Source organism: Poecilia reticulata, chromosome 2, assembly GCF_904066995.2.
Source record: "Poecilia reticulata chromosome 2, P_reticulata-male-v2, whole genome shotgun sequence".
Taxonomy (NCBI): Eukaryota; Metazoa; Chordata; class Actinopteri; order Cyprinodontiformes; family Poeciliidae; genus Poecilia; species Poecilia reticulata.
Window position 1 is genome coordinate 34,344,821 of NC_088831.1, and position 14,957 is coordinate 34,359,777.

General features: G+C 37.4%; 1 protein-coding gene across 2 annotated transcripts in view; it reads left to right on the top strand.

Moving 5' to 3' along the window:
* bard1 (BRCA1 associated RING domain 1) overlaps window positions 1-14,957 on the top strand; it is a 28,742-nt gene that overhangs the window by 7,053 nt on the left and 6,732 nt on the right. Inside the window, exons 6-9 of one of the 2 annotated variants that reach the window (XM_017302353.2) lie at window positions 605-777; window positions 6,980-7,112; window positions 7,237-7,372; window positions 11,077-11,169. In XM_017302353.2, coding sequence (XP_017157842.1) covers window positions 605-777; window positions 6,980-7,112; window positions 7,237-7,372; window positions 11,077-11,169 — 535 coding nt within the window. The remainder of the gene's footprint in view (window positions 1-604; window positions 778-6,979; window positions 7,113-7,236; window positions 7,373-11,076; window positions 11,170-14,957) is intronic. The other variant, XM_008403882.3, reaches the window with a different exon arrangement.

The following is a 14,957-nucleotide window of genomic DNA, read 5'->3' on the forward strand; positions in this document are numbered from 1 at the left end:
TCTGTTTTTCTGGGATTGTTGAGCCTTAAGCAAATAAAATGAAGCAGATTTTGTCTGTGCACTTTACAAATCCGTGGATTTTAATTCCTGTGGGTAAAAGACAAACATTTGTTTGGTACAGATGGCCAGGACTAAAAAAAAAAAAAAAAAAAGACTGGAAATAGCCTGTGTTTGCATGAAACAGTTGGGCGGTAAGAAATGATGAAAGGCAAATTTAATGTACTAGATCAACTATTGTAATGCAATTCATTCTCAGTATTTACTGTACTATGTTTTTCCTATTGTGTCTTTTTATCTAAAACAGACAGTTAACATTTTAACTGAACTGTAAAATCTGAAAACAACCAAAACATACAGTATTATTAGACGTTCACAACGAAACAATCATAATTTTCAGAAGTAAACATTGTTTTCACAATGACATGATGTGTTTTTGGATATATTTTTGTCTCAAACGGCAAACTTGAAAAAAAAAACAAACAAGAAAAACAAACAGATTTCATTGCAGAATTTATGGTAATAGATCTCTTTTGAAAATAACAGTGGACAATAATGAGCATGAGTTGCACAGAATGACCGCTAGCCGTTTTGCCTCTTGTTTCAGCATGAGGCATGTAATCTGGGCCACCTGGCAGCTGCGAAGGTTTTGGTCGCAAGGGGAGCCCTGTTGAACACACCTGGCTATGAAAATGATTCTCCGCTCCATGATGCTGTGAGGAATGGACATGCAGCCATTGTTAAGCTGCTGCTGCAGCTCGGTGCCTCACGGAACGTTCTGTAAGTTGCATGCATGTCTTTTCTTGTTGAAGTTGTCTTGTTGGCTACTTTTCTTCCAATTCTCCTAATAATGGTTGTAAATGACATAATAACAAGCACTGTTGTGAAGGTATTGGAAAGAGTAGGAGCTTCTTAAAGAGACAGAGGCCTGACTAAGTTTGTTTAAGATTTTTGCTATATCGCAAACATCAACAAATATGAAGTCAGAAATATGAAATGTAATATGTTGGTGAAGTAGGAGGGAGTTTTGTCTTGCACACAATAATTTTAATAATTTTCTGCATTTTTCTTTCTCCAAATGTTTTTTTTATTTTTTTGTAAATTGCCATGATACAAGGAAAAAGTAGTAGTTTTAGTCAAGTCATTATATCTTGAGAACCTCATACCGGCCCATGCTCACTTTCATCCATCTTTGTAATGAATACTTTGAAGCTTGGCAACAAGAGTTTTTCTGTCAATGTGGAATATTTACTTTTTACATTAAGGGTAAAGCATATGATTGCCAACAGCTGCTGCCTGCTAAATCTGGCAAATTGTATTATATATATAGCCCATTCCAATCAAACAAAGTATTTTAATTTTGGACGTATATTACTTGGACAAAATCAGACTGACAGCTTGGGTAAGAAAGCTTTGATACATGAAGGAAAATATTTCCTTTTGTAATAAGCACATTTTTCTCAGTTTCCTGCCTAAATGTAGTAAATGGGGCCTCACACTGTTGCTTGGGTTCGAATCCCAAGTCTTTCTGCATGGAGTTTTGCATGTTTTCTATGCATGTGTGGATTCTCTCACTGTCTAAAAACACGACTGTTAGGTTAATAAGTTACTCTAGAAATGTCCCTAGATGTGAGTGTGTGCATGCATGGTTGTTTGTCCTGTGTGTGTCTCTGTGGCAACCTGTCCACAGTGTTCCCCAAATCTCACCCAGTGACTGCTAGAGAGTCATTGTCTGAATCCGCTTGTCCGGATACAGACGATGACTTGATGGATACATAAATGGTGAAATGCTCTTTTCCCAGTCACTCGTGAGTCATGTGTGTACAGGAAGATGGTGTGAGGAAAAAAAAAAAAAAGTGTGCGTAGGTGGACAGATGCAAGGCTAATGCTTATTATCGCTCTCCTGATGCTGTACTAACACTTATGTAAGCAGTGTGGATGGGCAGAACAGTGTTTGTAATGAGGTAGACATTAGGTCATCGTTATGATGATTAGTCTGGTTGATCAGGGTCTCTTTCCTTCTTTGGTAATTACCAATCGTCTTTTTTTCTACATTGCTTGCCTCACTGTGTTTGTCTTACTGCTTGGGTGACTCCTTTAATGCATGGCCATACATTTTTCGCTTCTGTAACCTCTCAGTACTGACGCAGAGAGCCTTTCAGGTCACTGCCCGGTGAATGTAATCATCATCCAAACCTCTTCCGTGCCTGCCACATTCACACTAGCCAAGCAAAGACATCTGCCAGTTCAATTCCTAATGGAATGACTGGCACCAAGCTCTGGGTTTGGAAGTAGTTTTTGATGGTTTCTTTTGTTGCCTGTGTGCATGAGAGGTTTCCGTCTTTTAGCTGTATTCTTTCATTGCTGTCCTGTTCCTGTGCTGTGTTGCACTTGAAAACCTGTTGATTGTATATGGTCAGTATCATATCTCTATTGCTATCAAAATTCAGTCTGAGGGAATCATTTATTTATTTCCCAATAAATGATCTTTATTACAATTTAAAACGGGCAAAAGATTCCGACTGAAAAAAAATGCGCCACTAAAATGACACTTTTAGTACCTCATTATATGGTGTGGGAAAAAAAAGCTAAACTACAGTCTTGCAAGATTTTTAAGCTAAACTGGATGGACATCTCAAAGCATAAAATAAAAATCAAATATTCATCATATTTGGTTTTTACCAGGGCTGCACAGTAGAGCTGTTGCCTTGCAGCAAGAAGGTTCTGGGTTCGATTCCCGGCCCTGGTCTTTCTGCATGGAGTTTGCATGTTCCCCCTGTGCATGCGTGGGTTTTCTCCAGGTACTCCGGTTTCCTCCCACAGTCCAAAAACATGACTGTCAGGTTAATTGGCCTCTCCAAATTGTCCCTTGGTGTGAGTGTGTGTGTGCATGGTTGTGTGTCCTGTGTGTGTCTGTGTTGCCCTGCGACAGACTGGCGACCTGTCCAGGGTGACCCCGCCTCTCGCCCAGTACGCTAGCTGGAGATGGGCACCAGCAACCCTCCCGACCCCACTGAGGGACAAGGGTGTAAGAAAATGGATGGATGGTTTTTACCAAACCTGTTCGGTTTTCTCAAACAAGGCAGGACTTCTCATGGGTGTGTGTTTTTTTTTTGTTTTTTTTTTCCCCCGTTCTCTATTTCTTTGAGCCTCAGAACTCAGCCGTTAGTGTCTGGGGGAAAGAGTTGTCACAATGACTTCATGAACTAATAAGAAACAGACTTTGGATTAGAGGCTGGGTGTGGCTGTCAAATTGAATACATTTCTTTTCCTTTTTTCTTTCAGCTTTTTTCATATTCAAGTTTTAGTTATGAACATTTTTAAGATGTACAATAAATACTTCAACATATTGTCAGATATTTTGACAAGAGTCTGAGCATCAGGGTCAGGCAAACATTGATATTTTGACAACTCAGGATCTCATTGGCACATAATAAGAGATCAAGACTAATATAAAACGGTCTGTCTAGAATATTCTATAAGGATTTTGAGGGAAAACAGTTCTTGTGGGTGAAAAGTCAGATTTGTGTGTTTGTGCTTGCTGTAGCAGCACAAACTTTATTTGCATAATCAACCTTGTATTAGACATGAGTCTTGGTTTTAAATCTGAATGTATTTGATACACCTGGGCAGCCACATGATATGCAAAACAATGCTCTGCATCTGTGCTGGAGGTGCAAATATTACCACGGCTGAACTTTTAGGACGTTAAAGAAGTGGCCTGAAAATTACACACTCAACATGCAAAAGGCAGTTTGCTGCCACTGGTTATTACCGTGTGATTAAAGTAAAAAAAATTGACGGTAAGTAGATGAGAAGTTACTCAGTATGTTTGAGTTGACAGCTGGCAGAGGATTAATGCTGACTCCATACACTAATTCAAAACCTCCAATCTATACTTGGCTGTTAATTAATGTCAAGTCAGTACATCATTAAAATGTACAGCATATAAACTGGACCTGTGTAGTTACAAAATGTATGCTCGTGCAACAAACAAGCAATGTCAATTAAATAGAAGGTAATTGTGAATTTTCTTTCTTTTGAAACTTTTATATTTTCTAGTTGTTTGTTTTTTACGTTTATAAAAAATGCTGCATTGATTACCTCATAGTGACATGTTAGGCTTTTTTGCTCTTAATGTTATTATTTAACGTTTAAATTAGAATGCATGTGTACTAACTGGCGCCTTTGTTGCCTATTTAATTCTCTGCATTCAGTTCTCGCAGTTAGATGAGGTCAACACGTCATTACAAAATTAGAAACAAAATGCTATCATTTTGAGGAAAGCACAAGAAAGTAAGTGTGTTAATTAAAATGTGCTCATGTTTTTATAGCTGGCAAATATATTCTCCAGCTTTTGTCAACCTCAATGGTTCACAGAATGTGTCCTGGTGAGAAAGACTGAGTGTAAGCAGAAACTTTGCTTGTTTACAGGAAAGCCTTAGAGGCCACCTTTAAGATGATGCGGGTCTGACAACTTTTAGAGAGTGGGCGTCATTATGTTCCCAATCTTTGAAGTATACTCCATAAACTATACTGTCTGCTGCAGTTGCTTGCCGAGCCAAAGTGCAGACTGAAGAGTTTTGGCTCCTATGTGCCGAACTCTAATTGTTTTCTGTTGAAATTTGAAATATTGCTAATGGCTTAAGCAAAGGCGCTGCAGGGAGACTGTTGGAAATGACCAGACACCCTCTGTTAATTTTGAACTAAATTTAAAAATCATATATGCAGTAAAAGTCAGTGGTCTTTTGTCTAACCTATGCACAAACTCGTAGGCGTTGAGGAAAGGACATTTTGTGGAGGATGCAAATTGCAGGCCTAACATGGCTCATCAGTCTTTATAATTCAAATGGTAATTTTTTTTTCCTTCCACCTAAATGTTAATTTTAACACGAGCCATAAAACCTTTTGCACTATGAAGAAAAGATAGCTTATAAAACCTTGTTTACATATAGCTTTATTTATTTATTTTTTAGTTTTAGAGCAAAAAAAAAAAGTTTAGTGTGAGAGAAAATGCAGTTGAAGGAGTAGAAAAATATACAGCATACCGTTTGAAGCCGACTGACATGGAAGGTCAAAATGAAAAATGAAAATCTTTTGCCATTAGTTTTATTTTATTGTGTGGAATAAAAATGCTAATGTTTGCATGATGACATAAGAATTGAGGAACTGAAAACATCCTTGTAATCTTTCTACATAAACACATAAGAAACTATTATAGTGCTGCACAATATATCACCATTGCAATATCAGGACTGTTTAGATTGCGATAATTGTTATTGCATTGTTTTAATGCTTCTCTAGTCCCAAAATGGTGGCAATGACTAGTTTTGATGCATTTTGCAGCTCATGCTCACTAGAGTCAAACTTGTGGTCAAGCAGAAGCAGAGCCCGGCGGTGTTTATTACTTTACCTCCGCCATGATTTTGTTTTTCCCCTCTTTCCCTTGAAATTTTTGCATATTCTCCTCACATGCATACACCAGTGTGTGTGCATGCATATGTTGAAGTGTCAGGGACATTCTCTGTTTGTTTATATTTGTGTGTGTATTCGGCTGGGAGAATGAATCCAAATGAAATATTTTATGGACCAGTGGACCTATTAATTGTCCCCCAGGTGTTATCTTTGCTGACGCCTAATCTTTTAGAGACGACCTGCTGGGCTCGGTTCTTCTATTTGTATCCTCTCTTCCTGCCATCCTCTCTCTTCATCCCTTTTTTCCCCCTCTTTTGCACTTCCTCAAGGTGACCTTTCAGGCAGCTTTCTCAAACTCGCACTTCATTTCAACATCCTCTTTGTAACCAGGAGATGGTTGCACTTTTATCATCTTTGAGTGTCTGTGCATAGCGGTGCTTTTGATTTGATTTTAAGCCTCCATTACACACGCTGTATTGAAAAGGTTACTGGGCACCAGGTTTAAAATATATGCTGAATCCCCACAGAAATGGGGATCTTCTTTTTTAGATGCATTTCCCTAAATATCAGATGTTTTGTAACCGTGCGAAGAAGTCGGAGGGAAATGATGAGAACATGTACGCCCTGTAAAGAAGGGCTCCAGTCAGGATTCAAATTCAGTTTGGTGTAAGGCAGCAGTTTTAATAACTGAAACACCACACAAGTCAACAAGTAAAAAGTAAAAAATAAAACTAAAGCAAAGTTTGACAAGGATGTTTCTATCATTCATTTTGAGTAGGGGAGTGAGACTTGCTGTTGGGGAACTTTGATCAGGAGCAGACAAGAGTCCATGATGATTTATTACAGTCTTACCAGGGTTGGCAATGATTGTGTAAAGTGTTGTATTAATGGAAAGAAAATAATTTTGATCTTTGATAAAACTGGAATTTCTGTCTCAGTTTCACCTCATATCAAACTAAAGAGAGACAAAGATTATTTTTCATCAAGGGAAAATCATATAATCACAGCTTCATAGAACTGGGCGGGTGGGATTTTTGCCAGATTGCTTTTCCCTCAACACGGGATTATTGAACTTTACAGTTCTGCTTGGCCAGAGATTGTGACTTAGATTTGCAAGTATTGTGATAACATGTTGGAAGAATATTAATTTCTTATTGAGAGGATGTCCTTTGGACTAAAGATTCTAATGTGAGCAGGGCCAAAATGTGGGGGTGGGAAATATTTGACAAATCAGCTGGAAATTTGACTGGTAAAATACAGAAAACATCTGTAGAAACTCTGAAATGTAACATTTTTACACATACAAATCTCGACAAAATTCTGTTGGTGGTTACTATTATAGTTGACATCAGAAGTTATTCTTTATGAGATATCGGAGTACAGAATGGAACATCCCATTGCACTAAACCACATGAGTTTCGTGTGTGCTTTTGCTTTAGTTGTGTTTTATTTAATTTTATGTTTTGTTTTTTTTTCATCCTCATCTTCACAAACTCATTAACACACAGAGGTACATTCTTTGAAACACTGACATGCTTTATCTGTGAATTTTATTTCCTGTTTGCAGTAATCTACATGGAAAGCGTCCTGCAGATTACGCAGTGAGCCAGGAGATGCTGGCGATTTTCCAGAAAGCTGCAGAAGGAACCCAATATGCTAATTCGCATACATCTCATAGCCCCTCAGCCACTATCTCTGCGGTATGTCCTCATAAATCAGTGAATAATCCTTTTTTCCATCTTGCATTTGGCAACCCTTAAGCGCTGATATTCTCGCATTAAGTGCCCGGAGACTGTATAACCGTGTTCTTATGTCTCATTTTAGTCGAGTGAAAGTGCGAGAAGGGATCAGACTTTAATGTTATTGGCCAGCAAGCTATCATCGCCAGAGCAGCGTCAGCTAGTCAAACTGAGAGTGCTACTGGGAGGAAGGATCGTTGATACCTTTTCTGGCTCAGGTAGTGGTCCTTTGTCTTACTTACCAACTTTTGCTCCTGGATATCCATTATTTCAGGAATAAACTTGAAATTCTGCCTCTACGTTGAAAATTGTCACTGCTTGACTACCATTATTTTCTAACAACTTTTCAGCAACTGAGATTTGCAGGAGTAAACAATAGATGTAAAAATTGGAGATGCACCTTCAGAATTTTGTGGCCGATTTCCATTTACTGTAAAGCTATTTTTTTTCCTCTGATACCGATTCCTATTTTTGTTATTTTTTCTGAGCTCCCTTGTGGACCTATTGCATAGGACAAAAGAAACGGCATTCATAATATTTTTTTTCTCATCTTCCTGCCGTGAGCAGTCATAAATTACATATTCTTTACATCAGGATCCAAATGATAACACAGAGCAACAGTTTTCCAACCTGATTGGTCGTTAGCAGGCATCACATGCAGAGGAGGTAATTGGACCATTTGAATCAGCTGTGTTGCAGCAGAGATTCATCTAGTTAAACTCTCATGTGGCGAATTTGCTAAAGATAAAAAGACGGTCGGTCAAGGTGAAGATTGGTCAACAGTCAGTTTTCTCACTGCAGCCCCTTCATACAGCTGTTGTTGCATAAACACCTTTTCTTGCCCGATATTCTTAGAGGTATACACAGAAGTTGTTATATAAATGGGCAGTTTTGTCCCAGCTTCCCATTTTGGAAGAATGAGGAATCTATCATGAAGAGACGGTCTCACACTGCAGTTCTAATGTTTGGTGAAATTTATTTTTTTTCCCCACACACGCAGCTCTGCTCCATGCGCCTTACTAAGAAACACAGATCCATTTGTACTGCAAAAGCTGTGAGTCAGTACCTGAGCATTATCACTCATGAAGGTTGAACAGTAGCAAACAGCTGCTTTTAGTGGTGTATACATCATTGTGATGCAGCAGCTCCTTCACCGTTGCATAGTAATGGCTGGAAGAACACTGGAGAGCAGAAGTAATTGAAATCGTTCCTCATAAAATGTTTGGAGGTGCTGTCAGAGAGATGAATTCACACTAATGAAAAGCAGAGGAGCTTCTTGTTGTTTCTCCCCCTCTGGCTGCAGGGGTAACTGTTTGTACTTCCAGACTTTTTTTTTTTTTTTTTCTCAAGGTTTTATCATTTTGAGCTGAATGCTGCAGTTTCAATGCAAAATGTAAAAAAGGATTTTACCCCTGGGATATAATTATGTTCGTTCTGCACTTGTCAACTCGGCTCACTCATTGAATGAAGAGGCAATAAGCTTGTATTTAAATTTTAATTAACCTATAATTATGTGACCCTGCCTTTTATAGCAAAAACCCCTGCTCTGGTTTTTGTTTCACTGTCAGCAGCAGTTTGACAGGCGTACAGTAGGTTTACCTGGTCACTCAGTCAAAGTGAGAAACGCTGGAAAATTAACACTGTGAGAAGTATAACTCCATTGTGGCTAGGTAGATCTTATGAAATCTGTTTTATATTTTCCCAAATTCCACTTTTTAAATTTTTTTTAAATAAAGTAACAAATTATGGAGTGAATGAAATCACCTCAACAGCCAGAGATCCACATTTTCTCTAAATGTAAAACTGAGATATGAGAGTATGTTGTTTTGCTGGGTGCATATCTGATGATTGCTAATGTTATGCCCTGCATATTATACTTAACAACATTCGCAGTGTTGGACAAAGTGGAGTACCTTCAAATAAAAGTGGCAAACATTATAACTTGGCTCTTCTGAACCACCATGTCTTTGTGCGTCACCTTTTGCTGTAAATGCAGCTTCAACACTTTTGCATTCCTCCATCTTTGCACATCTAGAGATCTTTACTTTTGACTTTTTTTTTTTTTCTTTCAACATCAGTTTCCCACAGACTCATTTAGATTTAGTTCTGACCTATTGTGTTGCAATCACAAAGAACTGGTTGGATACACTGCTTTGTGGACTATAATATCTCAGGTGTAATGCATGAAAACTCTGCTTGCCAATACTCAATTTGGCCACTTGAGAGACCTCAAGTGTCCGTATTTAGACATGACCAAGATTTTTAAGGGATGATGGAAACATTGTGAAGATAGACAATATAGGTGGTAGTGTGGGAAATGTGGGTTAATTGAACTGGTTGCCACAGTGTTAACCAATCATGTGATCATATGCAACATCGTGCATATTGCAGCATCGACCATCGTGCAGGCCTAGTTCCTGATAAAGGATGACACTGCTTCCATGTTTCGCCAGAAGGACATTGTGTTCAAGGTGACAGTTTTCCTCCACAAGCACTTTGCATGCAGATGAAAAAGTTTAATTTTGGACTCGTCTGACCTGAGCAACTTTTTCAACACACTTGCCGTTTCCCCTTCATGGTCTGTAGCAAGCAGCAAAAGAACTTAAAATGGCTTATCTTTAACAAGTGCTTTCTTCTGGCCATTCTTCTGTTTAAAAAATAGTGATTTATGCATCCTAATATTTGTGCTGTGACCGATTCTCCCACATGACTTGTGGATCTCTGCACAGTTTGGGTGGGCAACTGTTTATTTACAGGTTTACAGTTATGTGTTACCATTTTCATTTTTTGGTTGATTGATTTATCAGTATCCCATGAGCTGGTCAAAGATTGGGGATTTTGTTTTGTAGCCTAAACCTAAGGGGGGTGAATAAGATTGACATGACACTGTCATAAACATGACATAACATCTGTCATAAACATGACATAACATCTGTCATAAACATGACATAACATCTGTCATGAACATGAATAAGCCTTCATGAATATTAATGACTGTTGTCATAAAGCGTCATTCGGTAAATTATGACACTTTTAATACAAAGTTGACATTATTCAAAATGTCTTTGTTATGACAACTTGACATTAACCAAGAAATCATTACTGATATATATTTGTTATGAAAGTATTACTGATTGCACTTTGAAAATTAGGTAACTTTATGTTATTTAAGGTAAAGTTTAAAGAGTAATGATTTCTTGGTTAATGTCAAGTTGTCATAACAAAGACATTTTGAATAATGTCAACTTTGTATTAAAAGTGACATAATTTAACGAATGACGCTTTATGACAACAGTCATAAATATTCATGAAGGCTTATTGACGTTTATGACAGGTGTTATGTTATGTTTATGACAGTGTCATGACAGTCTTATTCACCCCCTTCAAATAAAGTGTTACCGGTCTTCATTATGTTGTTTGTTTACTAATATAGCAGTTTCTAAGGACATAACAAAATACCGGCATTAACTCCTAGATAAATTAAGCAGTTCAATCTATTTATTTTATTTTTACTAATTAGACGACTTCTTAATGCAGCTTGTTTAACTGGATTTTATTTCCTTTTCTGATTTATTTTTTTTTTTTTATCTCCTCAGAAATGTGAAAGCCAAGTCTCATTACCCTGCTTTCTTGTTAATGTGTCACATAAAATCCTAATAAAATATGTTGGTGCGTTATAACGTAACATGTTAAAAGTTCCAGTACATATACAGTAGCGAGGTACTATGTCTCCACGTCAGACGCACACTAAGCTGCTTCTTAATGGCCTCTTATTTATTTTTTTGTTCTTTATACCTTATCATTGGTCACACGATCTGGAACTATCAAGTCAAGCACAGACTGCTGTTATTTTAAGTTTGTAGCACAACTCCCTTAAGTGTCTCTCTTCAGTTTGGTTTTGTTCATGTTTGTTTTCTTCTCTCAGTGAGCCATGTCGTCGTGCCAGAAGGACAAATGCCCACCACCTACTCCACCCTCCTGGGTCTTCTTGCTGGCTGCTGGGTTGTCAAATACAGCTGTAAGTATGAAGTGAGCTGCTGACTGGAACAATTCTCTGTGGACACCTTTTTTTGAATTTGATGTTAAAGCTACTGCTGGAAGTGAACTAACCTCTCACCGCAGTCATCCTAAGGCAGTGCCATTGCAGTTTGTTTTTTTTTTCAGACTTTTTGGTGCCTGAAAATAAAAAAAAAATGTAAATAAATTCTTCTGAGCAAGGTCAGCACAACATTGATCTTTTTTTTTTCTGATAAAGCTCCCTTTTTGCAATAGAAAATCACTTTTTCTTTAACATTTCACAGGGTTGCCACACACTGAGGAATCTCGGACTATTATGGTTTGCAAAATGTGTTTATACCACGGAGAGTCCTGGTTTACTGCCTTTGCACTCCTCAGTTCAGCTCACCAGTTTTTCTGTCATATTTAGGCCTGAAGATTCAACTATGCTGGGAATTTAATGCCCCTGATGAATCTGTTCTGTGTTGATTTGATTTGACCATACAACCTGGCTCATTATCTTGCTCAAAATCCCAGTAAAAACTAATGTTTTTATGATATAGATACCGCCTGAGTTATAGCTGTATTTCCTAGCACACAGCGGTCAACAGGCATCTATGTTACTTTAATAGTAAGTTGTCTTTTTATTCTATATTGAACAGCTGAAAGAAATTTAAATCTTTTAAAAGTTGTTCTACCAAAAAGTGAGGGGTGACTCAGTTTGTGGAGCACTCGGACCATGTGAAGGTGCTGTGGTGCCAATAATTGTGGAAACAGTGATTTTGGTACAATTTTCTCTGAATGTGTTTTTTATTGCAAACATGTCCTAAAACTTAAAGGTTGAGTTGTTTTCTAAAAATAAAAAACATCAGCATTATATTATGCCACTGAAGTAATTTCTTAATGAGGGGGTTTAAGATTATGCATCATTTCTCATGGGTAAAAGAAAAATAGTAGGTGCTATAAATATGTTATGAAACAGAAACATAATAAAAAATATTAATTGAATTACTGTGTTAATTGCAAAACTGGGTCAAAGCTGCCGTTAGAATTTTAAAGCACGTGGATCGAAGTGTAAAAGAACAGAAAATATAATTTATAACTTTGGATTGTTTTAGTTCTTATGATGTTGTGGACGAAGAAAGCGATATTCTTATGTGACTTAAAGTCTGAGCTTCTTAAACAGTATACAGTATGTGCCAAGTGGATTGTGCCGCTTGACCAATGGATTTCTACATTCATCATTTCCCGCTATGTCCTAGGCAACATCCGAATTGCTCTCTTCTTATTTCAGGGCTATACTTTAAGCAACACCGAGTTTACTTTTGAGGCTGCCTACTACAAGATGTTAGTTCTCCTCAATGCCGAAGAAATCTAGAGCAAGTCGTCAAACTTTGTACTCTCTGCAAGCCGTTGAAATCAGACTGCTTGTGTGGAGTTAGGATTTCTAAATGCAGAACACGCACTGCTCTGGGAAACATTCAAAGAAAAATGTTGCAACAGGCAATTTTCAGATCAATAGTTTGTGCCTCCTGTGGTGTGTGCACTCACCTGCTTCCACGTCTGACAGCCAGATGAGGCAGGTGGATGACTGGGGGATAGAATTTGGTTAATGATTACCCCAGAAGTCTTCAATATCGATGGCAATTAAATGATGGCCTAGTCACTTTGTCTCCTCTCGATTTGGTAATCCGAAAACCAGCTTTGCTATTCTCAGCTAGTCCCCCAAACCCCCCTGCCATCCCAGAATCGAGTTAACAAGCAGAAATTCTGAGTAAGCCGGCTTCCAGCAAAGGAAAAAAGAGACTAGCTGTCAAAGAGTTTTCTGGCACCTTGGCGTGCCCTTTGCTGCTGTATTTGTCAGTAGCATCACTTCACTGTCGGTGTGTGCGTGCGTGTTGAGCACAATGCTAGGAGTGCTGCTGCCTGCCAGTTCCACTCTAGATGTGTGTTCCTGTAATATTTTGTGCGTTTGGACCACATTCAGCCCTTTCCTTTTGTTTTCTTTTTTCCTCCACGCTGGCTGAACACTTGACACATCTTCACTCCCTCATGACAGTCACTGTGGCATCTTCTCTGTTTCTGTCCGGGTGTATGTGTGACTTCTCACTGTCACCTGGCCTTGTGTGCCATCGCTGTCATCTAGGCCAAGGCCTGGATTACCTCTTTTGTTAGAATTATGTTTTGTAGCGCGGCTGCTGTTGTTTTAGGGAAGCAGGATTAACATTTTCATCCTGTCTTAAGAAGATTCTCCTTTTGGTTGAGTGGTGGGGGGTAAACTATTAAATAGATTTTTCACAAGTTAAAAATGTTATTCTTTTATGCTTCAATGTAAAAATAAAACCATGCATTTTTATTTAACTTAAGTTTATTTCTTAAAATGCAAGATAGAAACAAACTAATTTGACGTAAGTAACATAGGAAACAAAATGCTAATTAACATGTTGTATATTAACGTATTTGCCCGTTTAAAGTATTTTATTGCTGACCTTTGTAAGGATCAAAACATGGATTTACCAACCGCAACACATTATCCATCTGAAGTTTCTGCTCTGAACTAATTCTTTACTTGTCATGCTCCAATTACGGCACTTTCCCAAAGTGTCTGACTCATCACTGTGTGGTGAGTCACACATCTTCTACTGTCGTTATCAGTTACAGTTGCACCTGTACAGGAAATGGAAACTGCACCACAAATTTAGGATATAAGGTGTTACATGTTGTGTAATGATGGTTCACTTTGCATCAATACAGGTACAGCTTGTTATTTACATACTTTATACTGACTGAGGATTAGAGGTTTACCACGTAAAGATTTTGTATTCACTGAAATTTAGATAGATATAGATGTGTATGTTTGTGTGTGTGTGTATATATATATATATATATATATATATATATATATATATATATATATATATATATATATATATATATATATATATATATATATATGTGTGTGTGGAGATTAGTATCTACATAGATTTTCTAGATTTTTTCTACATTTTTTATCTACATAGATATATGCATATAGATTTGCAGTGTGCGTATGTTTGTATATCAAGTATCCCAAAAAATATTTAACAACATTTTACATTTATTTATGACAGATTAAAGCTCATTAACTCTTTTCTCTTTTACATGCTGTAAAATATAATAGAAATAGAATAACAAGAATTCAGCTTTTAGTACAAGATCTGTTCAAAATTATAAATAGGTCAGGCTTTTTCTTGCTGATAGTGATTCCTAGTTTTCTTTTACGTCTCAGTTGTAGATTTTGATTTCCACCAATTCCTTGATTTTTTTTTTCCCCCAACAATCAGACTCATAAGAGAGAGAAAAAAATAAAAACATTTGTAGGATTTCTTTGATAGAGGTAGTAGTTTTGAATCCAACATAAAATTTGGTAATTACAATATTGTACTAATTTATGCATCGAATCAAATACAAAAACACAACTTGATTAAATGGTTTATCTCGTAAATTTTCTTCTACATTTTAGTGGAAGACATTTCCGAACTGCCATCATGTTGCCCTAATAGTTTGCAGTTGTTATCCATTCACTGTTTAGGGAAGAAATATATCATATTTTTTTGGTTTGTGACCAACCGATCACTGTTCTGACAGTCGAGTCACATAAAGCAGCAGATTTTCCTTTGCATGTCCAAAGAGCCTTCGTTACCAATCTCAGAATTGAAAGATCGGACCGTTACTTAAAATGAAGTTATGATCATTAACCTGAATGTTTTGTTGCTGTTGCTGTCATGTTGCCAGAGAAAGGGCATTCCTTTCAGTTCACAAGTTCCACCT